The following is a 26,368-nucleotide window of genomic DNA, read 5'->3' as shown; positions in this document are numbered from 1 at the left end:
GGGAAGTTGGAGCAAGGATAAGATGTCGCGGATTATGTTTATTCCGATATAGGCCTGTAATATCACATGACCTGCTTTGTCAGCTGCTCACCAAAACGCGTGAACGGCCAAATGTATTTTAGAAGTTACATACATCATGCTGAAGGAAGGGCCAGGTCCTTTCAATGGAGGCTGGTTCAACGGTAAACAGCTGCTGGATGGCTGGGGGTTTGATGTGGACTTCAAGGGCTGGGCTACGGATGAGGTCGGAACAAAATGGCTTACAAGGGTGTTTATCCACAACAAACCCACGGCGAATTGGCACCCACCTGCCTGCGTCTTATCCTAGATGGTCACGGCAATTACACTACCCTTGAGTTGGATCAGACCTGCGATGTGAATAGGATTATACCTTTCTGCAGCCTCATCTCACCTCCTACAGCCACTGGATGTGGGTGTTTTTGCAGTTTTAAAGTCATGGAAGAATTTGACCAAATTATCAGGGCCTATGATTATAGGGTGGTCAACGCCACTATTATAACAGAATATATTCCCCGCAAATGAGAAATAAAAGCAAAAACTTAAGATATAGCCGCCGCATTCAGCATGAAGGAGGTTTAAAGTGGAAGAAAACTAAATAGATAAACGATGGTCCGGTTTCATTGGTGGTCACCCAGCCGACTGGTAACTGCTCAGTGGCGTCCCCTTTTTTTCCCTGGCGGAACTTCTGGCGCCGAATATATATAGGTAATGTTGCAGTCTTCGCGTCGAGAGACGTTGCGTGATGGCCATGTGTCCCTTGCATCATGGTTCATGTGGTATTCAATCGAAAGGGGCGGCTAGTTTGGGTGGTAAATGTTGGATGAGGCTTGAACGATGGGATATCCGGCCACACTCTTGACACAAGGCATCAAACAAGCACGATATCCACCGGTTGGAATTCCTGCCTCCCCAAAGCCTCACCATACATAAAACCGTGGACGAACGCATCGCCAATGAGCAAATATCCATTCTGCACCCTGCGCACTATATACGGGACTGCAGCACCAAAAAGCACCACTACTAAATCCCCAACTTGTGCGTAAGGCGGCACCAATCCAATATATCCAGCCCTTGTGGTTGCAAAACCGCGGCCAATAGCCGCTGTGCTCGCCTGCATCTGATATGTTTGTACGGCAGTCATTTTACCGCCTCCCATTGCACGCTGATAGTCTGCTTTCCCTTCTCTCCATGCAGCCAGCGCTTCCCTGTACGTCGCTGCAGGATCAACGATGGGACTGCTATACTGGATAGCGTTGCGGCCCGTATACATATCATCCATCAGCAGGAGGCGAGCAAACGCCTCATCGTTATTGATATATATGGACCTACTCTGACGGACAAGTTCATCGAAGGAAGCACGGAACTTGTCGTGGAAGACTAGAAAGTCAGGGCCGCCTTGGGGTGTTCGAGGTGCGCTATGCACATGTGCTACGGCGTCGATGGTGCCTATGAGGAGGCCGCGAATGCTGAGCCCTCCTGCTCCTGTTGCATCGCCAATGAGCTGAACATTCGCCTGTGCAGCCCCCGATGCCGAGTATGGCACTGGTCGGAGAGTGGAGATATCTTTCGGTGACATGCCCTGTGCTGTCCAGTCCGGTACCCAAGAAGGGAGATTAACTCCCTGAAGGCGTCGTCTCTGGAGGCCTGCACTATTGAGCATCGTGATGGTTCGGCCTCGACGAACTTGCAAAGCGGCAAAACGTCGGAAGACTTGCTCTACGGATCGAGTATAAGGCCCGATTGCTTCGCGATCCGCATCACTCATCAGTGCAAATAACCCAAAGATCTTGTCTTCTGGATAGGTTGCTGCAAAGTCTCGCGTAAGCTGGATCAACTCCAATGAGTCCATCTTCCCGTCGTAATTCCTAATCTTCTGTAGCTTGGAGTAGTTCAAAAATCCTCGTGCCCCAACGTTGTTTTCCATTAATTCACGGAGACGGGTTGGGTTTGCTCGCATGGAATCTACGCTAAGGATGCTATCCAGGTGCTCCTGGGTAAAGACGTTGCCCTGGAATATGTATTTGGCCCGTCGAGCCAGGACAGCCTCTTGGATGGTCCATGTCCTAGTAAACCACGGCTGGGCAAGGGCCTGGAAGGCCGTCTTGTAATGAAAAGGGTGATCCTGGTGGTCTGATTCAGTCAGTATGTCCTGCGCGCCCATCCCTCCAGCTCCGCCAAACCGAAGCGTCATGCCGCCGAGTGAGATCTCAGAACCTTCCGTGTCTCCAAGGTCTATATAAACAGTGGCTGCACTCGAGTAGATGAGCTCCATAAGACGAATCTGGCAGTCTTTCTCGGCGAGGTCCCGCTGGTTGATACAGAGAGCATCCGCCCAGATATACTCCTCTCTTTGGCCGGGTCTGAACCCAGCACGAAGTCGCTTCAGTGCGCGCTCAAGACTAGCCCGGCTGTAGAATACCTTGCCATTACACAAAACCTTGCGATCTTCTGGAGGCTCTCCCCAGCAGTATGAGAGGGCTCCATAGGCGGGGGCGCTACTGATATCGAAATGGATCATTTCACAGTCAACAGGGTCAGCCCTAAAGATGCCCCGTTTAATCTTTAACAGCCGGATCATACTATTTGGTCGTGCGAGAGGCGAGTATATAAAATGAGGCACATCGTCACCAATTGCTAGCGGCTCTGTTCGTTCAAGAGTCCCTGTAACGAGACTCATCGCTGCTAACTGCGCTCTCATGTCCACTTCATCTCGCCTCTCACCATCGGGCATTTCTCGATATCGACGGATACCGATACGTCTAGGACAGGTGCTATCACATTCCTCATGCACCGGACATGAGTTCTGAGCTGTTAACAGCCCAGCAAGGGCCCGCGCAAAATCGCTACCGCCTGATTCATTCTGGTGGTCCTGGGTAGCCATTTAGGCGACGGTTGGTGAGTTGGAAGTTAGGGCCAGCAGTTCCTTCGAAAGACGTGGGAGGCAAACCTCACATGGTTGTGGTTTTTGTGTTGGTATTAATCTCGACATCATATGTGATCTGCGGTATTCCATCCAGGGGTATTAGTCGCTGTCCAATGAGTGTGTGAGCTATACGAGACTCGTGCCGCAGCGGGTTTCAGTTGGCTATATATAACCAGCACAGGCCTCTGAGCATAGCATGGCATAGCAGTATGCGATGCAACGGTATCATGGCTAGGAGAGAGAGATTGCTCTATCGAAGTATAAGGGACTAATTTGGCATTTCAACCATTATTCTTGACTCTTTGAGCAGTGGATGTTGTTGGAACGGGGATTGTTGGATACCAAGTGCTACCCTGGTGGTGATGGACTGCAGAACCAACATCTACTATGCCTAGCGCTGCATCTCGTTGGGCATTTCAAGATATCGCGACATGGGTGTTTTATTTATTTACAGAGATACCCTGCTATTGATACGTAAAAGCACCCATGATACCCAAGGGTTAGCTCCGCCCCTTTTGCTCCTGTTATATTTGAACTCCACGATGGTCGTCGAAGTCGCGTTTTCATCTTGTCGTCCTCCATCATTGCGATGATGAACATCCTATATCTCGCCCTCTTGCTCCTCCACGGCATCCACCTCGTGGCAGCGGATTGCGCGGGTGTAGAGTTCAAACACCCATCAACGGCAGCGAGTTCGAACCCAGAATATACAAACGGGGCCATACTTCATGTTGAGGTGGGAGGCTGGTCGAGCGAGGACATTAAGGAATGCCTGGGTGAGGCAGGGTCATACAGTGTCTGGCTGGTATCTGAGTGGGTGAGCAGTGAGGGCGTGCCATATTCCAAGTTAATCTATGGTACGTTGGGTATAGCATATCGGTATCCTAGATTTGGAAGTAATGCTGACGAGCCAACATTGTAGAGGGTCTTGACCCTAGGAACGGGTACATCGATGATTTAATCCTGGATATTTCAAAAGACAATCTAAAATGGTCGCCGTACCATCTCGAACTCAAGAAAGGAGCGGAAAAATACGATTTTTTTAATACCAAGAAGGCCGTGTCTGGGGGTTTCAAAGTAATCAAAGCAGACGATACGATAACCACATCATATAGCACGACTACCATTACATCAACAACAAGTGTTGAAACTTTAACGACGACGTCGACATCGACATCGACATCGTCCTCCTCGGCGGGCATAATAACCCGACCAGCGACAACTGTGATAATAACGCAGACGGCTAGCCCTACCACCACAAGCTCAACGACGGCCATCCCTGAAAAGACGGGCCTCGGCACTGGCGCAAAAGCAGGCATCGGAGTGGGCGTGGCTGCTGGCGTGATTGGTATAGCGGCCGGGGCCTATATACTGCTATTACTACGGCGACGGCGGCGCGCCCGCCAGGTCATGCCCATGATTAGCGGCCAGGAGTCTGGCAAGTACACGCCCCCGGGGCCGCCGGAGATGCACGACGAGCTACCAGGCTCACTCCCAGTGAGTAGTCAGATGAACGATGCCCATAAGAGATCTGCCAGCGAGATGCTCGGCTCGCTCCCAGTGCGCAGCAATCCAGGTGGTCGCAGGGACGCTGGGGGAGGAGAGGCTTTTGAGTTGCCATAGAACAAGATATCCCATATGTATATAATAATAATCAAAAATAAATCATCATTTTACACCAACGCCATGGCTAAGTGATATTCATCAAAATGTCTAGGAAGAAAGGGCCATAGTGAAGAATCAGCTCATAACTATAGCTCATCCGGACAGTCTTTATGTCACCACCAAATTTTACCGGCCTTGAGACAGATTGGACGTCATACCCTATAATGATAGTCATAACGATGTTGATCGATGGCGATGCAAGCAAAATGGAATACGAACTACGCTGCCTAGAAATCACTATTTTTCTTCCACAGGGCTGTACCCTGATTCATCCTCGGTAGCCATATCGAGGCATATCGTGTGTTCAACTATAAAAAACCGTTATTGTATCACGAATCCCAATCCAGATCATTCCGTGAGCCCCCTCCCCACAGGTAGATAACTCCCATCTTCTAATATCCCGTTCCAAAGTATACGCTGGGGTTAGGCCTGTCAGTGACCTAATATAAACATTGACACAGAGTCAGCACTAGTAACCGATAGAAGAGCGACCGAGGAGATATGGTTGCATGCTATATTAACTACCCCGCGCGTGGTATAGATCTAGGCTCAGTATTTAGCCATAATCAATACTTAATACGAGGCCGCCGTCTGGGCAAGAAAGGGCACCGCTCCTATCCAGCATCATTTGCTCGCATGTCCATGTTGGCCCAAGCCGAATGCCTTGTGGTTAATTATGACGCCCAGGCTGGATAGCGGAGAGTTTCCGGGATGTGCTCGCTAGTCGTGTGGTCTCTTTGGTAGTTTTGATTATATGCATTAATGCGGAGATCGAGGAATCTACGCTCAGAGCCTCATGTCCTGCATCGACCACTAACGGATACGAAATTTACTACATGTAATTCAGCCGTCCACTGCCGACTTCATCATTTGGAGAAAAATGGATTCAGCTCCAAGAAATCTTTGCATCTAGATGCCTGTGCAGCTATGTAACCTTGCGTAGTACGTTGTAGTCCAAACCAAAGTCTTGATGTGTTTAGATCTCATCACCCAGAGTTATGTATGTAGACATAAGACTTGAGTTCCGCAGGGCACCCTGGCCACAGCTCAGCTCTTCCTATCTACCAGCGGGGTGGATTTGAACTTCCGTGGAGATGTGCCACTCCTGGTTGAAGCATCACTTACTTTCTCGTATTATTCTAATATAATCAGAGAAGAATATGGTTCCATCATATCCGATACCTGCTGTGGGTGCCTATTGCTGTCTTATTCTTTCATTCTCCTGGTGTCACTTAATATAGAGCCCAGCCAAGTTGATAACAACAGCTGGCTCGTATCTTAAACCATAGTATATTAGCCCCCTTCTAAGGACATTGGTAGTTGCCACCATGTAATTTCTCTCTCCAATTTAGGTGTGGGTATGATGGGGAAGCGCAATGAACGAAATTGTGAGAAATGGCTTGGTTGGCATCCACCAGTTGGTTTTAATACAGCTCGATGGCCAAAACAAGTCGAACTATGTGTTATATTACGCGTCAAGGGCAAAGCTGGAGGAATGCAAGAGCATGGGGATCCAGAATTGGTGGTCAGCAAATATGGCAGCGAGCCTGCACCGTTACATCAAGCCCCCACGACAGCGTGAGTGCATGAGCATGGGTAGATCGGGTATATATAGGGCTCTTCGACACCGGACACCTCCTAACAATCAGACTCGAAGCAAGAACATCAAGCACATTCCAGACGAAAAGAATACCGACTATTCTCGGTGCGTGATAACATACCTTTCTTAATCTCACTTCTGTATACAAAGTCATCCCTGCCCGCTAATCTGACCATCTTCAAAGAAAATTCAGCCGATAGCTCTGCCACAAAAATGAAGCTTACATCTTTCGCCGTTTTCACCAGCATTCTGGCTCTCGCCGTGGCCACACCAGCCCCAGAAGCCGATAACACACTCTCATGCACGTACAATGGCTGTAGGTGCAGAGTCGGCACTTCCCAGGGACAATACTGTGGCTGGGGAAGCGTGATGCTCAGCCTTGGAAGGGGTGGGAAGCCGACCGACGCTTACGAATGCAACCCTCAGGGTGGATGCTGCCGTTACGGGGCAAGAACGCAATGTGGCGCACTTTATTCCGGTTTGATCAAAGAGTGATTCGTCCTCGCCAAGCAGCCAAATAAAGTACCGGGGCTGTCAAAATTAGGGCGAGGTGAAGACAAGTTAAATTTGTCAGTCGTTCATTTGAAAGCCGCTTTTGATGGGCCCCCAAACCAGTCCTTTCGAGTTTCCTTTGTGTATATCTGGCCCTTTTGTATCCTTTTACCTGGCGGTTTGGCACGGTGTGATAAAGATAAACGGATTCAGCACCGTCGAGGGTATAGGGTAAAATTGGGTATACTATTTGATATCTCTTGAATAAGATCCAATCTCTGGTTAATACCTCTAATTTCGTCGTACGTAAAGCGAGTATGAAGTATTGCACCACAATTCAAGTCTTCGTTAAGAGTCCTAGTGTTTTCTTGCCATTGAGGGTAGGAGGTAGAGGAATAGGTGCAATGGCGAAGTTCGAGCAAATATCAACGTGTAGTCAAAATTGAATTTATGACTAATCCGAGTTTCGAAAAAATTGACGTCATGTGCCTGAGTTTAGCTTAAAACCACTCCATCTTCATCAGTTTGAGAATTAACGGGGATCACTTAAAGACAAGGAGCATGGCTGGCTTCCATAGTGCGTTAGTGTGTAAGTTGACGTTTTCTTAAGAGGTCAATTTATACTTACACCTAAGTTGATGGACAAGTGATCCATGAAGTGAAATTCACTTTCGGATACTTTTAGTATCCTGCGCCCAAATACCGGAAGAGAACTCCTGTTGAAAAAGAGTGATATTTTAAGGGGTCCATATTTTAATATCCTCAATTATCCATGTCCCTATCCTCGGATTCTGCGCCAATTCCTCGTTACTCTCTTTTATGGCGAGGAACTGATCGAGAACCACAGTTGACGTTGCCCTATCTTCATCGCCGTATCTCTTTAGATGAAACTTCTTCGATTAACAGATTCATCGTCTACGGGCCCCACTCAAAAACGGCCAGATACACGCCACGGTATCAATAACTCATGGCTACGACGAGTTCTCACGCTCGCCTCTATCGCACTCCTGCGCCCTTTCAGACCACACCAAGGAGGCGTTCTCATGCTCACATCTAATGTATGTGTGAAATATGGGTCATCAAGGCATATCTCAGAGGCTGAGGCGATGGTCTACGTGGCGCGTCACACATCTATCCCAGTCCCGAAGGTTATCTGCGCTTTCGAGAAGGGAGGTGTTACTTACATCCTAATGGAAAGGATAAAGGGAGTAAGTGTTGGTAAAATCTGGCCCTCCATCTCAGAAGGGGAAAAAGAATCTCTTCGGTCAAAGTTACGCAAGCTCCTCGAAGAGCTTCGATCACTCCCCCCACCACGGCCTAACCACATCGGCGGCGTCAATTATTCGACGTTATATGATGATCGTATAAATTCAAAGGGTTTTGGGCCTTTCGAAAACTCCAGAGACTTCCACCGATTTCTACGGCATGACGTGGTTAAGCCTGTGAATGATGCTGACCTGGACCGACTAATAAGCGCCCACGAGAGGCAGGTATATAAGACGTGTTTCACTCATGGTGATCTGAGTTCCTTTAATATTTTGGTACAAGATGGCTGTGTGGTAGGAATAATTGATTGGGAGATGGCTGGATGGCACCCGGAGTATTGGGAATATACCTCAGCATGGCATGTCAATCTATACGATGAGTGGTGGAGGCCAGAAGTAGCAAAATTTTTAAACATATACCCAACTGAACTAGAGATGGAAAAGTCCCGACGGAAATTGTTTCCCATGTTCTGAAACGACTGTAAAGAAGCTATATTTCCTGATATTTGAAAGGGTGGAACTTAAGGGATGGCCTCTTTATTCTCAATTAAGTCCCATGTTGGCACTTTCTCTATATCCCACTGTGCTGGCTTCATTTTATACTAGGTAGAAAGTTTTGTGCACTAAACTCGTTTCACGTGACATGTCTATCTACCCTCTCAAGCCCACCTATAAACCTACAAACTGCATAGAGGTTTTTTGAACGGCTACCTTACCTAGGTATCTACTTGCTCCTCTACCTCGATATTTATTCGCCTCCCCTTTGAAAAACACCGGTCTAGACTCGCTACTGCTGTACGTAAAGTCACACTAGACCACTTTGCCACGAGTATCCTTCATGGCTCCAAAAAACAAAGGAGGAGATAGTAAAGGAAGCAAGGGTAAAGGTAAAGGGAAAGAGACAGAAAGCTCGGATGGCGGGAAGGGAGGAAAGGGCCTCAAAGCCGCCACCTCAATAAATGTTCGACACATACTTGTAAGTCTTCCATAACTGCCTAACTCACCGAGTTACCCCCTCTTTGAACAAGAGGATCTACACCTACGGAATTATCAGGGAATGGGAAGATATTTTGCCCCTCTTGGAGGATCCCACCCACTACACTTCTATATCATGATTATATACTCACTACATGTTGTAATATAAACAACAGTGCGAGAAACATTCAAAGAAGGAGGAAGCCTTAGAGAAATTACGAGGAGGGGCCAAATTTGATGAAGTTGCTAGAGAATTATCTGAAGACAAGGCTAGGCAGGGTAGGATCTTCCTCCATTACAGCGTTCTATCACTCTGGTTGGACTAGAAATATTGTTCTTTGAAAGAAAATATATCCCCTATTTCTATAGAGGGTGAGCTCTAACATATTATTTTGATAGGCGGGTCACTCGGATGGAAAGTTAGAGGGAGCTTAGATCCTGACTTCGAGAAGGCAGCATATGAGCTGGCACCAAGCACCACGGGGAATCCCCAGTATGTCGAGGTGAAAACAGGGTTTGGATACCATATTATTATGGTTGAAGGAAGGAAATGATTGGGTGTGAGAAATAAATTCCCTAGTTTCGGCCCTGTATTATCCAAGGCAGATATATATTTCGGGAATGCGAAATGCATAATGCAACTATAAGTATATACATGAATCTCCAGGGTGCATCTAACTGGAATGAAAATCTTGTCTAGCAGAGAAGGTGAAAAGAAGGAAGGTATAAGAAACGAAAGACGTAAACAAGGAGTCCAAGGGTCTAAGGTGTAGAAAAAAAAAATAGTAACCGATCTTCCACGGAGGCTGCTGTATAGGTTGGCGTTGAAAGCGTCTAGAGAGATTTGCCCTCTTTAGCCTTGTCCCGGAGCTTCTTCTCCTTTTCCTTCTTCTGGACCCAGGCCTCTGCCCCAATGCCACCAAAGACCAAACCGACGCCTAGCCACTGACCACCACCTAATCGGTGACCAAACCATACCACACTGAGAAGCATGGTCAACATCTTTCTGGTCAGTGTTACCGTCACCAGGAGAAGGGACGAGAAGTGCGCCAAGGTGTAAAATATGAATAGCTGGCCAATGGCACCGCATGCACCAAATGCAACTACGTCCTTGGTGGCTTGAGGGTGGCGGGCCAGGAATTCCATGGCAGATGAGAGCTCCGATGTCTGGGAAGGGGGAATGGGTAGTGGTAGGAGTGGGAGGATGGAGGTAGAAAGGTGAGGCATGAGAACAAGGTAAAAACTCGTGAGGAAGGTGGAAATGAGATTTTGAGCAACCATCATTTGGGGGCCACTGAATTTGCCATATAATTTTGGAGACGAGAAAATATGATCTTGTGTCGTATTGGTGAGACCATCCAGGAGGAGGTTGATGAAGAGAAGAAAGAGTCCAAATAAGGAAGACGAATTCGGTCCCTTGGATCCGCTCTTCTTCTTTCCTGAGCCCGGATGGTGTAGAGTAAAGGTCGCCACACCAATGGTGAGAAGAAGGATGACCCCGTATTTATATAGCGGATACCGTTTTTGGAAAATAGTGAGATGAAGGAACATAACCGGCAGCAGTTTGCAAGACTTTGCTAAAGTGAATGTGACGTAGTCAATGTGTGCAAGACTGGCATAACCGAAGGGAGAAGCCAGGGAAGACGATAGGCTGACGAATATCAAAGGAATAACAATCCGGCTAGTAGGAAATACGGATGCCATGCTCGCTCCCCGAGGTGTGGAGAAGTAAAGGTACATAACCCCGGTAACAACAGCGAAGAAAGACTGTATAGTATTCAAAACAAGGGAGAATGTGAATCGTTCGGTTTGAGGGTTCGGGACTGCGGAAGTAGGCGGATGGACCTGGTAGTAGGTGGTGGTGATTGCTTCCTGAAGCACGCCCCAAGAAAGGCTGCAATGCATAAGTTAGAATCTATATCTTAGAAACGTAATACACAGAGATCCCTTACAACGACGCATATATGCCTGCCACACAGATCACTAGCTGTAGCAGTCCAGGATGAGAGGGCTCCGAAGAAGCCTTGATCAATGGCTTCCCGTTCTCAGGCTGTCCTATTGCGCCATTCGTTTGCGCAACATTAATCTCTGGGATGTCCTTGGGCGCGTGCATGATTCCACCAGATGGCACCCGCTGGACGGGCGCCTTCTGCTTCTCGCGTGCCATTGTCAATTTATCAATTCGAACCGGGTTGGAGGGGATTCAAGAGTCTAACCGTCCCATTGACTCAGGGTTTATGGGGATTAGAGTGTAAAAGTAGGAAAAAAGGGCAAAAAGAAATCTTTAAGCAAATATAATACGGAACTGCAACGTGGAGTTGATTTGCAGCGCGAGAAGCAGCACTTTATCTTTTCCCCCTTTGGGCTATGACGATCTTGAAATCTGTCCAGTACCTTATTATGTAAGCAGCGCTAAAGCTTATCAGATTAAATCCATCGATATCAAAGTTTATCTCATCGCCAACTTCTCGCAGAGAAAGAGAGAGTATATACAACAACGCACACTCTCTTTGCGCGCTCTAAGTTCGGAGATGGCAAGTACGCGGCTTGACTAACATAGCTATCTTCTTCTCACCTGCTATACACGAGCCCCTGTCTCGTAGGAAGCGTCTGCGTCCCAAGCATGTCGAGTCATGCCCCAGCGATAGCTCCATCGGCGGTGTCATCGCTGATTTCCTCAAAACCACATCCTCCTACTCCGAATACTGCGCTCACGCTTGAAATTCTTCATAATCTCGAACACCAGCATCAATGGACGGCGTTAAAAGTCCATGAGCCGTTCTCACTCTCCACCGAACAATCTATACCCTTAATATCCGGGACCCCTCCTCAGGCCATTTACACCCACCCAGACGAACAGGCATACCTAATAGAACATCACATCCGCCTAGAGGATGTGCCAATAGAACGAGAGTGGATAATACCGACGTCACAGGGAGAAAAATGGACGTTGCGACGGCTGGCCGGCATACATGACTCGTTACCTAAGCGAACTGAAGACTTGCAACTTGATTCGTTTGACATGGAACGGGCGAGCAAGGGTATGCAAGAATACATAAGGCTGAAGAAGGAAAAGCCATGGGGAGGGAAGAGGGCGTTGCTATCTATGGTAAATAGAGGCATGGGTGGGGATGGTACTGTTGTCTACTACGTGACGATGGAGGGTACACCAAAACCAAGGCAAAATTAATTGCACTGAAAACCTCAACGAAGAAGGTTTGCTTTACAGGGCCTCCTCTACGGACGAATACACTTGTAAGAGACAAGTAAAAAGAGATATACGAGTTTGAATGGGCACTATCCCGATGCGCTCCGGCGAATGCTCTATTGTACAATTCAAAAAGATTGAGGGATGGCGAATACAAAAGAATAAACAAATAAACACATCATCCTTATATATATACGTCCCAGGGAAACACCAATTCTGCCAACGGGGTATATATGATGCCTGAATCAATGAATGCTGAAAATCAAATGTAATGAAATGAAGTATGACGCCGATGCTAATTGTCGATAAAAACCCGCTCCTGATCCCGTTGGCAACTTGAACAATACTCTTTATACCACTTCTCGATCTCTTCTTGATTTCCGGACAAAATTTGTCGTCGAATACCCAAAACTCCGTCATAGTCGTCATTATCGTGATATTGTATACGTTCGTTCAGCATAATATCAAGCAATTGGCACCTTCGAGTTTCTCGACGGAGCCAGCGCTCCCATTCTAGCTGAAGAACTTCTTTCTCAATGCTATTCACCACCCTCAAACCTACCAGGAGGTTATGGCGGTAGGATCCAAGTCTTTCGCGGGTGCGCTGGAGTCGATAAGCAGCACTCTGCGAGATCTTATTGCGAGCAGGCGTTCCTGATGGTGGTAACAGTAGATCATTCCTCATCAATCCATTTTCCTCACGGAAGGTTGAAAAACTACAAAGGGGTCATGTGTTAGCAAATCATATGATTATTTAGGGCACACCAATAAGATCAGGATGAACTAACCAGGTGCTGCTATTGAAGCCTTGGATACCTGCTGACATTGCAACAGTATCATCCATGTCCCTGAGGTAAACTGCTTTCCCCATAACTATATTCGGACGGACACCAAGGCGAGCCATAAAGTTAGATGCGTTACGCTCCTGCCACCAATCAAGAGTATCACGCCACGAGTGGAATCCATTAGCCAAAAGGCTGAGGATCAAAAGTAACAGAATGGTTTTATTAGCGTTGGATACCTTCCAACCCCAACGAAGAAGAGCCCAGAACCAAATGATCAAGGAGGATACCGCTGATTGGAAGAGTGATCCCGAAGTTTCTAATAGTAAAGGAAACAGGCCGCTCTGTTTCAGTGGACGTTGTAGTTGTTGTCTTAGTTTTTCGGATATGCCCGTGATATTTGACGTCTCTGTTTGGTGTCCGATATTTCCAAACATGGAAATGGCGCCTTTCGTTGTAGGGTAGGGGCCTAGCCGTTTAACTTGGTCGGATACTAGGTCTATCAAATCCAACGAGCCTTGTTCTAGTTCCTTCATTGCTTGCCGCTCAATAATGCCTTTGTGGATTCAATTAGTACGTTTCCTAGGAGAAGCATGTAGGCAATTATCTGGAGACTTACTACTGATGAGGTAAGGCTGTGATATCCATTCAACCTTCGTGAATATAGCCAGCTTGCACTTTGATTTCGAAACATGGGTGATGACAGTCTTGCTAACGAGCCTAAATTGCCGCTTGAACGGTAAATGCCAAGGTGTCCGCTTGTCCGTAACAACGTAGCATAGGTGATCATTGAATACGTCTATAATCTGATAGTCACAGACGTCGGTAAGTTGGGAGCGTCCTGAATCCCTCCGTTAGTAAAATCCGGGTATTTCGGCTATTTTGCATCAAGCTTACCAAAAGTATCAACCATACGAATTTGATAGGCCATCTCACGTCGAAGATGAGAGGACGGTAGCGTGACCCATGGGCCTTGCCTGATATCTTGATTCGGTCAGCTTAAAACACAACTGCGTTAAGGGTTATAATACTTACTCTGTGCCCTCCTTTGGTGCTGAGACAGTTGCCAAATTGGACTATTATCGCCAAACAACACAAGGAATAAAGCTTTAGGGCTCATATTAACGTATTGTTCAGCTGCAAGATTAAGAGAGCCTTGTGGTTCGTACACCACAGGCTGCATCGGTAGCCTTATGCGAGAAGCCTGTGGGCTGACGTTTTGCTTGGCGTGGTCCATGTCCAGGTCATTATCAATATAGGTCGTGGCTCTCAGTAATTTTTCTGGCTTTGGTAAAATAGATCCATCATCCGCTGGAGTGTTCAATGACACATCTTCCCAGCTATCCATACTTGGAGTTCTAGTCGGGCCATTGGTTTCTAGTTTGATTAGGGTCTTGATAACCGTGTCTAGGCCAGCTGGGTTATCAAGGGCGGCATTGGTAACGAGATAATTTAGTCTCCGCTGGAGTAATTTCAAGGGCTCCAAAAACGTCTTGATGCCCATACGACCAGGAATATCACTTCCTTTCTCTGGAACGACATGAAGATATAAAAAGTCACAGTCCCTACCAGGAGCTGCTGTAACCTCGGTGATACTGCGCAAATTAGCGCGGGTCGTTAGAACAAGGCCCAAATGGTTGCTGTAGAAGTATATATTGTGGGTTGTCACAAACGCCCTTCCAGGGAAGTCTTGTTGGTCATTGGGGCTGAATGTTGCCCTGAACACGAGGACAAGACTCTCGATCCTAGGTATATGTGGGAACAGCAGACGGAATTGAGAATCATGCGGCTTCAGCTGCTGTGGGTAGTAGGATGGATACTCATGTGGTGCGGTTACGGCGTCAGCTTGGAAGGCTGCACTATCCCCAAGACTGACAGTTGCCCTATGGCGCGTCATGGAAGTACGGCTTTGAGGAACACCGTTACCACTAGAGGGGGTATCTGGCGTGATTTCCACCTGGTTCCCCATTGTTAGTATTATGCACCATTAAAAAAGATAATACAACAAACATACCACGGGGTGATCGGGGGTGCTCGCGGAGGCTAACGCTGGTTCTTCCCGTTGAAGATGGTTTACCATCGCCCACTGCGAGCTTCCCCATAAGTTTGCCATCATTCCAGTTGGTATCGAATTGGCGGTATCTGTCGGGCCCATACCAATACCTCGTTCAGCGCTCACAATAACAGCCACTCTGCTCATACTTGTTGGCGCTGGAGGGTTGACAAGCGTTGATGGAGCCAAGGTAGATTGGGAGCGGTCTCCTTTAGCAGCTCCACCTTTTGTTCTGCCATTCTCAGTATCTCCGTCCTTCAAAGCGGATGCCATGGGAAATGCGCTATGGCTGGCAGATATCAAGCTGGCGATGCCACTAGACGGTTGACCGGGCGAAGGTGGAACGAGTAGAGGCGAATTCGGATTTACCTTCCGATGAATATCTAACTTCTGAATAATCCTTGAGGCGGGGTCACGGCTGTTACCGTCACCGTCTCTATCTGGACCTGTAGACCGTCTGGAATGAGCAAAGTCACCGCTACTCCGGACACCTAGACCATCCCTATCTAGTATGGGCGTTGTAGCCCCACGCTCGACAACTGGTTGATCATCGCTGGCGTGCGGAGTTAAAGAATCAGAAGGGTCCGCGGCAAATTCAGGGGCCGGTGGTTGGGATATCGCAAATGCAGGATCTGGAGCGCTGGACTTGGCAAATGGCGGCACCTCCGAGCTGGGACTTTCAAGGGCTTTTCGTTTAGCAGCTTCAAACGATCCAATCCAATCTGTGAGCTCCTTCTGTGTCTCGGCTTGTAACATTATTGTGTTGCTTTTAGTTTTGACTTCAAAGCAGAATCGCCGCTCTTCTTGAAAGGCTGGACGAATACTGCAAAGTAATACGCCGATGCGTTCGCTTTCTTCCACTCCACCAGTCCTGGGGTTCTGAACTAGACATCCAAATATGCCGTTCTTCAAGAAGGCCCAGCGCCGTACCCAGACCGTTCTCGTTGGTTTCCCCGTAAGTACCCTCAGATTCAGCCAGCCTTGCTTTTCCGGCAAGAAGACATGGCTTTCTGCCATTTTAACGGATGCAGGTCCGTGAGAGCCAAGGTATGGTACTGTCGATATAGAGTAATCGTCCAGCTCTCGAGATGGTCGGATAGCGTATTCAACAGATTCTTCGATTTGCTTTCTAGCCACCAACAAATCCCTACGAGCAGACTTCTCGCTCGCTTCCAACTCGTGGGTCCAGCCCTTGGTCCGCTCCATTTCTTGTCCGTATTTGGCAAATGTCGTTGAACATGCATCCCGGACGATCCGAAATTCTCGCCACTGGTCGAAGAAGACCTTTACAAGGAGCTTTTCCAACGCAACCTTGAGCTGCGGCGCCTGTACAGAAAAGTCCAGGGACGCTTTAAGGTATGCTTTTCTAGCCTCATGGAGTTGGAATGCGTCCTCTCTCAGAGACGACTGTTCTTTTGACTTTCCCTGAGAGGAATACCGCGCCTGTAGTTGGTCATATTGTTTCTGTGTCTGATCGAGATTCCGCCGTAGCTCCTAGGAAAGGGTAAGTCATGGATATTTTTTTTTTTTTTAAGAAAAAGGTGTCCGAGAGACTATATATCGAACCTTGAACGTCCGTAGATCTCCCTGCATAAAGGCCCTGATCGGTTCTGCAACCTGTAACTCGAACCGCTTCGTTGCGTTTATCATTCCGGACCAGCTATCTTTGAAGCATTCACCATATCGTTTCATTGCAAGCAAGGCGTAGTCTTGATCGAGCACAGCTTCGGAGACATTTGGCGGTGACGCAATATGAGAAAGGATGCCGTTCGATATGTTCTCCAGCGACGCCAGCTCGGAGGTAAGCCGTCCGGTTGTTTTTATATAACTGTCGAGCCATTTTTCCATATAATCTATCTGCTCCGAGAAATGTACGGTGGTGGCTCGAAAACTCGGTGAATCCAGAGCAGCTTCCTTTAAAACCACAGGCCTAGTTCGTAGGGTTAGCATTATTCCAATAGCAGCGTAGGCTCCGTTATTCGAGGGATAGATAGCACAGGCTTGCACTCACACGACATTCACCAGTCTCCCCTCCTGCGGTATCGACAGTTGTATCTGTGACGACATCTGGACGACTCGCCCAATCTAGCGTCCGGTACCAGCGAGGAACTCGACGTCAGACAGTAAACCTCCACCGTAGAACACTGCAGGTCAAAAAAGGTGTGTAAAAGAAGAATAAGGAGAATATTAAACCACGAAGAACCAGCTGCCGTCCGCCAGTCCCATGCCCGTTGAGAGCGAGGCTTTCCTCTACCACGTCAAGAGCTCGAACAGTAAGGGCTGAGTCAGCAAACCGGTGAGCTCCAAGGCTGACCATGTCATTGGCCGAGAGACAAGTGACCCCAGGGCACGGAAAAAAAGCCAAATGACCCACCAAAGAGAGAAAAGGAAAAGTTTTGATAGAAATCGGAGGGAGGTGAAGAATTGTTGATGCGCTCGGGTTCTCTTGTTTTTACCTAGAAGTACTCGGTTTTACTCCCGCGCAGTCATGGAGCCCCCGAACAAGCGACAGAAGAAGGTGTTGTTCGCCGACAGCGGTTCAGAGGACGAGGATGCTGGCGGAGTCGCAATTGGAAATGACTTCCAGCTCAATGTCAACAAGGAGTATGCGAGGAGGTTCGAATATAATAAGAGGAGAGAGGAGATGGTACAGCGTGAGTCGTGGCCAGTCCATAAAAATACCTACAATTATTTACGGAATCTAATATTACTTCTTTAGTTGAAAACAAGCTGGGTAAACGACCACTCGCAAATGGCAAGCCATCCGCAGCTGATGACGACGATGAAGAGTCCGACTCTGAAGATTCCGAGGACGAAGACGATGCCGCAGAACTTGTGACGGAGGCTTTGGACAATGAAATTCAGGCTACACTACAAGCCATCCGATCGAAAGATCCACGAGTGTATGATCCGAATGCGAAGTTTTATACTGCCCTAGACAATATAGGGGATGCAGAGGATGCCAAGCCAGAGACGTCGAAGGCGGAGAAGCCAATGTTCCTTAAGGACTATCATCGTCAGAATCTACTGAGCGGCCAGGGAGCGGTGGATGAAGATGACGAGAATGCGCCAAAAACCTATGCGCAAGAACAGGAAGACTTGAAACGGTCGATTGTCAAGGAGATGCATTCTACAAGGGATGATGGAGAGCAAGACGACGAGGAAGAAGAAGACGAAGGGTTCCTGGTCCGCAAGGAAAAGGCACCAGCAACGGCAAAGTCAGACAGGCCCAAGATAACCGAGAAGGATGTTGCGGCAGCTGACCAAGACCCCGAAACATTTCTATCCAACTTTATGGCCTCTCGCGCGTGGGTACCCACTCCAAAATCCAACTTCCAACCACTGGAATCGGATGACGACGAGGAAGATAAGAAAGCAGAACAGTTTGAAGAAGCGTATAACCTACGCTTCGAGGATCCTAATAAGCTCAACGAAGTGATACTCACCCATGCTCGTGACACTACGTCCAAGTATTCCGTCAGGAGAGAAGAAGTCAGTGGCCGAAAGAGGCAAAGGGAGCTAGAGCGACAGAGAAAGGAAGCAGAAAAGCAACAGCGTGAAGAAGAGCGTGCTAGACTTCGAAAACTGAAGATCGAAGAGCTTGAGGCTAAAGTTGCGAAGATCAAGAAGGCTGCCGGTATCAAGAGTACTGATTTTGCAGACGAGGATTGGAGTAGGTTCCTTGATGAAGGATGGGACGACGACAAGTGGGAGAGAGAGATGAAGCAGCGGTTCGGAGAGGATTACTATGCTGCTAAGGAGGAAGGTGACGAGAGCGATGAAGCGGAAGGCAGCTCGTCTAAAAAGCGCAAGCTAAAGAAACCAAAATGGGATGATGATATTGATATCGGCGACCTTATTCCAGACTTTGACGAAGAGGCGGACTTGAACATGGATCTTGACGGTGTTGAAGGTGAAGAAGACGAGGATGAAGACGACCACAGCGGATCCAAGAAATCCAAGAAGCAGATGCTCAAAGATAAAAAGGAGAAGCAAAAGGATGCTAAACGAGAACGTCGAAAGATCGAGCAGCTCGCCGACAAGTCACTTGAGCTCGAGCCTTCGCTGCTACCGGGTTCCTCGAGGAAGTTTGGAGGCACATTCCGTTACCGTGAATCGTCCCCCGTCTCCTTTGGACTTACTGCTCAAGACATCCTCATGGCCGATGACTCTCAGCTGAACCAGTATGCTGGCCTGAAGAAACTGGCATCCTTCCGTGACGCCGAGAAGAAGAAGCGCGACCACAAACGACTGGGGAAGAAGGCCAGGCTGAGAGAATGGCGCAAGGAGACCTTTGGACAAGAACAGCCGCCGTCCCTAACAGCAGAGCCTGCCGCTGCACAAGAGGCAGAAGAGACCAAGGTAGATATCAGAGAAGGCAGCGGCAAGCGACGCAAGCGGAAGAAGCATTGATCTATATAGTTACATAGTGTGCAATTGCTCTTCTACTCCATCATTTTTCCCTTCATCTACTCCGTATATACTCCGTATATATTTATACTCGTATCTTCACCATTTTATACATTAATAAGCAGTTGATAGAGCTCAAACAGTGGCTGCAACGGCATCGCTGAAGCATAGCTACGGCCCTCGTATTACATGTGCAGCCTGCCTGGTCTTGGCGTCAGGAGTGGCCAGATTACCCCTAAGCCCTGCCTGCCGTGGGTAGCATCGCAGCCCCCAGCTTCACATCTCTCTAAGCGGCGGCCGTTACCTAGGCAGCGAGGACGCCGGTGTCTGGTCTCTGGTTCTGGTGGACTCTGCAGCGGCGAGTAAGAAGGGGAGGAAGAGAAAAGAAAAGAAGGAGAGAAAAAGTTTTCGTCGGGGCAAATCTCGGGAGAACTCGGCAACGCGAAGCCTGTGCCCAAAGCGGACTAGCGCGCTAAATTTTCCCTTGCTCCCTGACAACCCAATTGAGTATTTTTTCCTCTCAGATTTTTCCTCTTCTTCCTCTTCTTCTCTTCCTCTTCCCCATCTTCTCCAGCTTCATTTGCATCCCTCTCTCCTCCTTGAAGGCCTCGCATATCCTTTGCTTGCCCTTCTCCATCTCCTCTCCTTCGTTTCTTCCTTCCCCTTTACGAAGAATCACACATCCGCAAAATGGCCAGCCAACAGGACAAGTCCCTCTTCGGGATGCCCGTAAGTAGCCCCCAAGCCGTGATCAGACACAGCTCGACGTTCAATTGAGAGGAGCCGCCGTGGATGGCATGGCAGCGACTTGACAATGGATGGAATTCGATGCTGCCGGATGATGGGACAGGTTTTTCACGGGGCAGTGTTAGCTAACGTGTTTCATCGCTATAGGGCTTCGTCGTGGACTTCTTGAGTACGTGAATCCGTCAGCTGGACAGCGAGGAGTGCAACCATCGGGCAGCCGATGGGCAATTGGAAGGTGTGAGATGAGGACAGGTGGCTAACAGAGTTTTCTCTCTACAGTGGGTGGTGTCTCCGCCGCCGTCTCCAAGACCGCTGCCGCTCCCATCGAGCGTGTCAAGCTTCTCATTCAGAACCAGGTACGTTAATTCCACGTCAGCCTCGAAACCGCACGCGACAGATCCGATGGAGGTTGTCGCTGCAGAGGACGCCGTCTTGCCGAAAAAAGGGATGGTGCTGATATCAGTTTAGGATGAGATGTTGAAGACCGGTCGTCTCGACCGTAAATACAACGGCATCATGGACTGCTTCCGCAGAACCGCTGGTGCTGAGGGTGTCGTCTCCCTCTGGAGAGGTAACACTGCCAACGTTATCCGTTACTTCCCAACCCAGGCCCTCAACTTCGCTTTCCGTGATACCTACAAGTCCATGTTCGCCTTCAAGAAGGACCGTGATGGATACTGGACTTGGATGGCCGGTAACTTGGCCTCCGGTGGTGTAAGTTCTACCTTGAATCATCAGTGAGACACTTGACTAACGACAAAATAGATGGCTGGTGCCACTTCTCTCCTTTTCGTCTACTCCCTCGACTACGCCCGTACTCGTCTTGCCAACGACGCCAAGTCCGCCAAGAAGGGTGGTGGTGACCGTCAGTTCAACGGTCTCGTAGACGTCTACAAGAAGACCCTCGCTTCCGACGGTATTGCTGGTCTCTACCGTGGATTCGGACCTTCCGTCCTCGGAATTGTCGTCTACCGTGGTCTGTACTTCGGAATGTACGACTCCATCAAGCCTGTTCTCCTCGTCGGACCTCTTGAGGGTAACTTCCTTGCCTCCTTCTTGCTCGGCTGGACTGTCACCACTGGTGCTGGTATTGCTTCTTATCCTCTTGACACTGTCCGTCGTCGTATGATGATGACTTCCGGTGAGGTACGTATCATACACCCCCTGATCTACCGTTGGCATTCCCTCTCTAACAAACTTCACAGGCCGTCAAGTACAACTCTTCCTTCGATGCTGCCCGTCAAATCATGGCTAAGGAGGGTATCCGCTCCTTCTTCAAGGGTGCTGGTGCCAACATCCTCCGTGGTGTTGCCGGTGCTGGTGTCCTCTCCATCTACGACCAGGCCCAGCTCCTCCTCTTCGGAAAGGCCTTCAAATAAGCGGCTCGCCCATCCCAACCTTAATCGTAATGGATCACAGCCAGTTGAGTGTTCAGTCGTCGTGGTGGTCGTTGCTTCTTCCGGGAGAGAAGTGAGGATTGGCATGAAGCGCTTGGGACAACATAGAACAACAACAGTGCGTCAAGAACAGTCGATCCCCATCATCGTTCTTGGAGCATTAGAGAAATCGGGGACAGGGTCGCCTTCTTCCTTTTACCCATCTGTACTTTACTACTACTACCTGCGAGGTCTCTTTTCTGCTGAATTTCTGTGTATTTCCTCCTGTGACATCTTGGCATTCAATCAATTTCTCTCCCTTGCCCCCTTACCTTTGTGTGTCCTTTCACCTTTTTTACTATGTACAACCTTGTCAGATAGAAAAATGTTTTTTTTATTGCTCTCAAACTCTTCCAAGTTGTTCCGACGGTCACCTGATAATGACGTATCCAACTTTCCTAGCTTGAACCTCGTAGCGCAACGTCAACCAACGACATCTACCCAGCAACAAGCCGTATAGGGTACGAGTGAGCCTTTCAGCGGTGTTTTAAAGTATACTCTCATATCAAAGTTGGTAGTTTGGCGTGAACACGATGGCAGAACCTGAAAAGACGTCAACCGGCATCGAATCCATCCAGGATACAACAACCCTGGCTACAGCTACAGCTACATCTCCTACATCTATATCACCTACCACGACAGCCCCAGAGCCAGAACCAGGCCAAACACCTCTAAAGCCTACTCCAACTGTACCATCCACCGGCGCAAACGAAGAGACATCATCTCCTCCACCACCACAACCCCAAGCCTTTCCAACACCATACTCACATCCAGCCCCCAGCCATGCGACCGCACCCACCTGGCCCGGCGCAAACACCTGGCAAGCACCAACCGCCCCCATCCCTCCACCCCCCAAAGCATCAGAAACGCACCTCCAGCGCTCCTCAATAACATCAACGAACTCAACTACTTCCTCCGCCGCAAACACTCACGCCCACGTCGGCCAATATAACCCATCCCACCCCCACGGACCGGACGAACCAGCCCATCCAAACCTAGAACATCCACCAGGATATCAGCAGAATCCAGTAATCGCGCAACCATCCGCCGCCACGCTGGGTGGTGATGGCGGTTCGCACTTCGGAGTCAGACAGGTCTGGGACCCTGCGCCGGGCGAGGCGGGAGGGAGGTATGTGTATGATTACACGAGTAGTGATTTCTTCGATGGGCAGGATGATGATGACGGGTGGGGGAATGTGAGGAGGAAGGGAGGGGAGGAAGATTGGGTATGGGATTCGGCTGCTGGGGCGTGGAATGTGACGTTATCGTGGATGAAGAGTGCGGGAGAGAAGATGGCGGAGGCAGAAGAGGGGGTTTGGAGGTGGGTTAATGGGAGATCTTAGACGGGGGCGTGGTTGTTTATATTGGACTGATTATTTCGGATGTATTATATGGTGGTGTTGGACGGAGTATGGATAGGAATACCTAAGGAGGTGGATAGGAGCAGGAAGTATGGAGTAAGAAGAATAGTAATGTATGGTACGAATACCCATCGTGATTCATTATGTATGTATATCGAACAACTCTGATCCAAAGCCAAAGCCACTAAATAACTATAGTACCTAACTAGTAAAAGATAAAAGTAGAGATATGCAAACAAAAATGAAAGCCATGACATCCTACCCATCCGCGCCAGCCAGGAACAACCTTCAGCTCCCCAGTACAATACAGTCAAGATGACCAAGTAAGCCGATATCCAAGCTGCGCGCAAACGAATAGAAATGCCTAGAGTGGAGTTCAAGCATGCAAAAGCAACGGACAGCGCAGAACCGATAGCAAACATACACACACCATCGAACCCGTCCACAGCAAGCCGGTATCAAGTACATTCAGCTAAGATGACCAGATACCGGCCCTGAGGCGGTTGGTAGCGTGTGTGGTGTAGCGTGGGCTGCGTACGTCAAACCATCAAACATACAAAACGTAGATGCATGTGTGCGTCGTGCGTGGTGGTGTGGTGTTTTACTTCTTTTTTTGCTGTTTTCGAATATTCCGAACATGGACTTGGACGGGACGGTTTCCTCCTCTTCTCGTCTCGAGATGGGATGGGATATGGTGGGACAGAAAGCGGAGGCAAGGCAAGGGGGGTATCGTGGCAGGATAACAACAAAAGAAATAAAGAAACATATCATATCACGCAACAACGACAAGGACGACGGGGAAGAAAGATAACGGCAATGGAATGCGGGAGGGGGAATCATTATGTAGCTGATAAAAGAAAAACATAGGAAAGAAGAAAGGAAGAGGAAAAACAAATATTGGGATATCAAGGCAGACGAGCAGAAGAAGCCCGGGAAGGATGGTAGGGGTATATTGGAAGAGCATAACTGGACACAACGGCACAACAACAATTAATTCACCAGTGGATGTCTCTTTCCGTTTCATCTCTTGTTTCTGTTTCTGTTCTTGTTCTTTCTAAAGAAAATTGACATCGCTGGCAATAGAACAGATGTACGGAGTGTGTAAAAAAAAAAAAGGAAAAAAGCGCGTAGAAATATCAAAACGCCATCCCGTCCGTTCCCATTCTCGTCCAGTCCAGAGTCCAAATACACGCCGGTTCCATCCTAGTACCCATCTTTCCTAGACTTGCGGCATCATTGTTAAGAATGGCCGTGGTAAATGGGTTTGTTGGTGTGGGCGTGTAGTGTGTAGTTCGGATGCCGGTTGCGGTTTCAGCTCGCGCCATATTCCAGATATGCAAGCCACCGACCGGACCGGCCAAAAGCCGTCAAATCACGTTAAGTGAATAACACATTAAATAAAGAGCAGCAGCAAAAAAAGGAGGGGAAAAAAACTCGTAAGTCAAAAAGGAGTGTGGTGTGTTGTTTATAAGTATACGATCGGGCCAGCCAGGCGTATTGTATCGAAGTAAAAGCGAGTAAAATGTAGTTGTAGGTCGTCTCGGGTCGTCTCGTGGGGATTAAAATGCTGTAAGTGTAATAAAGTGTATAAAATAAGATATATGCATGCAAGGACGTCGGTGTCGAGTCGAGTCGAGTCGTAGAAAAGAAGAGAGTGTGTGGTTGATGGTGTAAAGTGTACGGACTACATCGATCCGAGCTGCAGGAGGGCCTCGACGGCAGCGCGTTCCTCGACGTTCTCACCAACACCGGGCATGGGCATGGGAGCAGCCTTGGCCAACGCAGAGGAAGAAGGCCCGCCTCCATACCCGTACCCATGTCCGTAGCCGTATGCGCCGCCACAGACGTAGACAGACGAGGGCATGGACAGCTCCTGGCCGAGCGACTGGGCCCTGAGCGCGTCGGCGCCGATGTTCGCCCAGTCCTCTTCGTCGGTCATGTCGGCCTCGTCCCAGTCGCCGTCCATGATGTCTGCGTCCTCGGCGTCGGAGGAGGAGCAGTACATGCGTCCTCCGTCGTCGCGGTCGTCGAGAGACATCTTGTCCGCCTCGTCGACGTCCATATCGTGGTTGTGGTTGAAGTCGGAGTGGGAGAAGATGGCCGAGTCGGCGGTGACGGAGGACCCGTAATGAGGGTGCGAGCCGGTGTCGTGGTGGTGGTTGACGACGGCGTGGCCAGCACGAGCAGCATCCTTCTGGCCACGACGGTACGCATCCCAACGACCCCATCCGACCTTTTCGAACTCGACGTCGCCGTCCACGCTCTCACCGTTGTTACCACCGGACAGAATAGCCTTGCCCTCCAGACCGGCGACGACGAGTCTCCTCGCCTTCGCGGCCGGTATGATGGCGAACCCGGGCACGGAGGTGGTCAGGTACCCCATGATGTGTCTGATGGCCAGCGGTCCGTGGGCGAGCAGGATGTCGGGCAGGTGGTGTCTGGCCAACATGGCCGGGGTGATGTCTCCGGAGACGTCGGCCTTGCCCTTGCCGGTGGTCGACGCCGCGGCCGAAGCAGGCGTGCGTCTGTCCTCGGTGTCCTGCAGGTCGATATCAGAGTCCACGGCATCGATCTCGTTGTCCGCATGGGGTCCCAGGGGCGTAGAGGTCGGCGGCGAGCGGAGGTTATACTGGTGCAGGGCTTCGTGGGTGACGCGGTGCTTGAAGCCCTGGGGGTTGAGGCAGGGCGAGATGGAGCTGGGGGGGGTTGGCAGCATGGCGTGGCCCTGACGACGAGCCGGGCCGTCGCGAGGCTTGGGGATGTCCATGGAGGCAGTCTTGCCATACGGGACTGAGCGAGGAGCCATGATGACTGTTACCTGTTAGCAGTGGTATAGAAGTGAAGGGCGTATATACATACGTCAGCGAAGACTACCACGGTCAACGACGCGGCAGTAGAAGTGAAGGCGGTGATAGCGAGACAGACTGGACCCTGAAGTCCAACTGGAGTATGCTGGTATGTATGAATGAAAGTAGAGAGAAGAAGAGGAAGAAGAGGAAGAAGAGAGGAAGAAGAGGAAGAAAGAACGAGGGAGTATTAAGATATACAGGAGGGGGCGTGGGCAGGCGAAAAGGCAAAGTTCCGTGGGAGTTGGCTGGATGTGCAAGGGTTGGTGGATGGTGCAGCAGGCTCTTGGTTTGTTTTGACGCAGAAAGCGACGATGGAGATAGAAGAAGTCGAAGTCGCAGGGCCACAGGGCACAAGCACAAGGGGAGAAGAAGGAGCAGGGAAAAGGGAGGATACGGCTTAGTCAGACGCCAAGAGGAAGACGGAGTCCTGGTTCTCCCGCACGCTAGGCCGCATCGGGCACTAGCCGGGTTGACCCGATCTGGCGGGCGCACGTGATGCCCCTACACTAATAACCTACATAGATAGAGATAGAGATAGATAGAGATAGAGATAGAGAGATAGAGATAGAGATAGATACGGA

The 26,368-nt window shown here is 49.2% G+C and overlaps 8 protein-coding genes across 8 annotated transcripts; 4 read left to right on the top strand and 4 right to left on the bottom strand.

Annotated features, from left to right (window-relative positions):
• Nucleotides 1–889: 889 nt before the first annotated feature.
• On the bottom strand, nt 890–2,902 carry GIQ15_01156 (uncharacterized protein; the record flags this gene model as incomplete). Its single annotated transcript, XM_033548573.1, has 1 exon — nt 890–2,902. One exon carries the CDS (start codon nt 2,900–2,902, stop codon nt 890–892), a length of 2,013 nt encoding a protein of 670 aa, XP_033409524.1.
• Nucleotides 2,903–3,533: 631 nt separating this feature from the next.
• On the top strand, nt 3,534–4,567 carry GIQ15_01155 (uncharacterized protein; the record flags this gene model as incomplete). The annotated part of the gene is made up of 2 exons (XM_033548572.1): nt 3,534–3,801; nt 3,867–4,567. The coding sequence occupies 2 exons, from the start codon at nt 3,534–3,536 to the stop codon at nt 4,565–4,567; spliced, it is 969 nt and encodes a 322-aa protein (XP_033409523.1).
• Nucleotides 4,568–9,775: 5,208 nt separating this feature from the next.
• On the bottom strand, nt 9,776–11,108 carry GIQ15_01154 (uncharacterized protein; the record flags this gene model as incomplete). The annotated part of the gene is made up of 2 exons (XM_033548571.1): nt 9,776–10,835; nt 10,894–11,108. The coding sequence occupies 2 exons, from the start codon at nt 11,106–11,108 to the stop codon at nt 9,776–9,778; spliced, it is 1,275 nt and encodes a 424-aa protein (XP_033409522.1).
• A 1,336-nt stretch (nt 11,109–12,444) lies between these two features.
• Nucleotides 12,445–17,051, bottom strand: GIQ15_01153 (SipA3; the record flags this gene model as incomplete). The annotated part of the gene is made up of 8 exons (XM_033548570.1): nt 12,445–12,865; nt 12,938–13,487; nt 13,551–13,730; nt 13,829–13,915; nt 13,967–14,888; nt 14,946–16,478; nt 16,551–16,914; nt 16,996–17,051. 8 exons carry the CDS (start codon nt 17,049–17,051, stop codon nt 12,445–12,447), a joined length of 4,113 nt encoding a protein of 1,370 aa, XP_033409521.1.
• Nucleotides 17,052–17,472: 421 nt separating this feature from the next.
• On the top strand, nt 17,473–19,397 carry GIQ15_01152 (KRI1; the record flags this gene model as incomplete). Its single annotated transcript, XM_033548569.1, has 2 exons — nt 17,473–17,638; nt 17,704–19,397. 2 exons carry the CDS (start codon nt 17,473–17,475, stop codon nt 19,395–19,397), a joined length of 1,860 nt encoding a protein of 619 aa, XP_033409520.1.
• A 687-nt stretch (nt 19,398–20,084) lies between these two features.
• Nucleotides 20,085–21,520, top strand: GIQ15_01151 (ADP/ATP carrier protein; the record flags this gene model as incomplete). The annotated part of the gene is made up of 6 exons (XM_033548568.1): nt 20,085–20,123; nt 20,289–20,310; nt 20,421–20,497; nt 20,610–20,855; nt 20,907–21,287; nt 21,347–21,520. 6 exons carry the CDS (start codon nt 20,085–20,087, stop codon nt 21,518–21,520), a joined length of 939 nt encoding a protein of 312 aa, XP_033409519.1.
• A 590-nt stretch (nt 21,521–22,110) lies between these two features.
• On the top strand, nt 22,111–22,920 carry GIQ15_01150 (uncharacterized protein; the record flags this gene model as incomplete). Its single annotated transcript, XM_033548567.1, has 1 exon — nt 22,111–22,920. One exon carries the CDS (start codon nt 22,111–22,113, stop codon nt 22,918–22,920), a length of 810 nt encoding a protein of 269 aa, XP_033409518.1.
• A 1,702-nt stretch (nt 22,921–24,622) lies between these two features.
• GIQ15_01149 (mucin) lies at nt 24,623–25,744 on the bottom strand (the record flags this gene model as incomplete). The annotated part of the gene is made up of 1 exon (XM_033548566.1): nt 24,623–25,744. One exon carries the CDS (start codon nt 25,742–25,744, stop codon nt 24,623–24,625), a length of 1,122 nt encoding a protein of 373 aa, XP_033409517.1.
• Between the last annotated feature and the right edge of the window lie 624 nt (nt 25,745–26,368).

This window comes from Arthroderma uncinatum (assembly GCF_011692745.1).
Source record: "Arthroderma uncinatum strain CBS 119779 chromosome Unknown scaffold1, whole genome shotgun sequence".
Taxonomy (NCBI): Eukaryota; Fungi; Ascomycota; class Eurotiomycetes; order Onygenales; family Arthrodermataceae; genus Arthroderma; species Arthroderma uncinatum.
The sequence above is the reverse complement of the archived record's forward strand: the minus strand, read 5'-3'. Positions and strand labels throughout refer to the sequence as shown.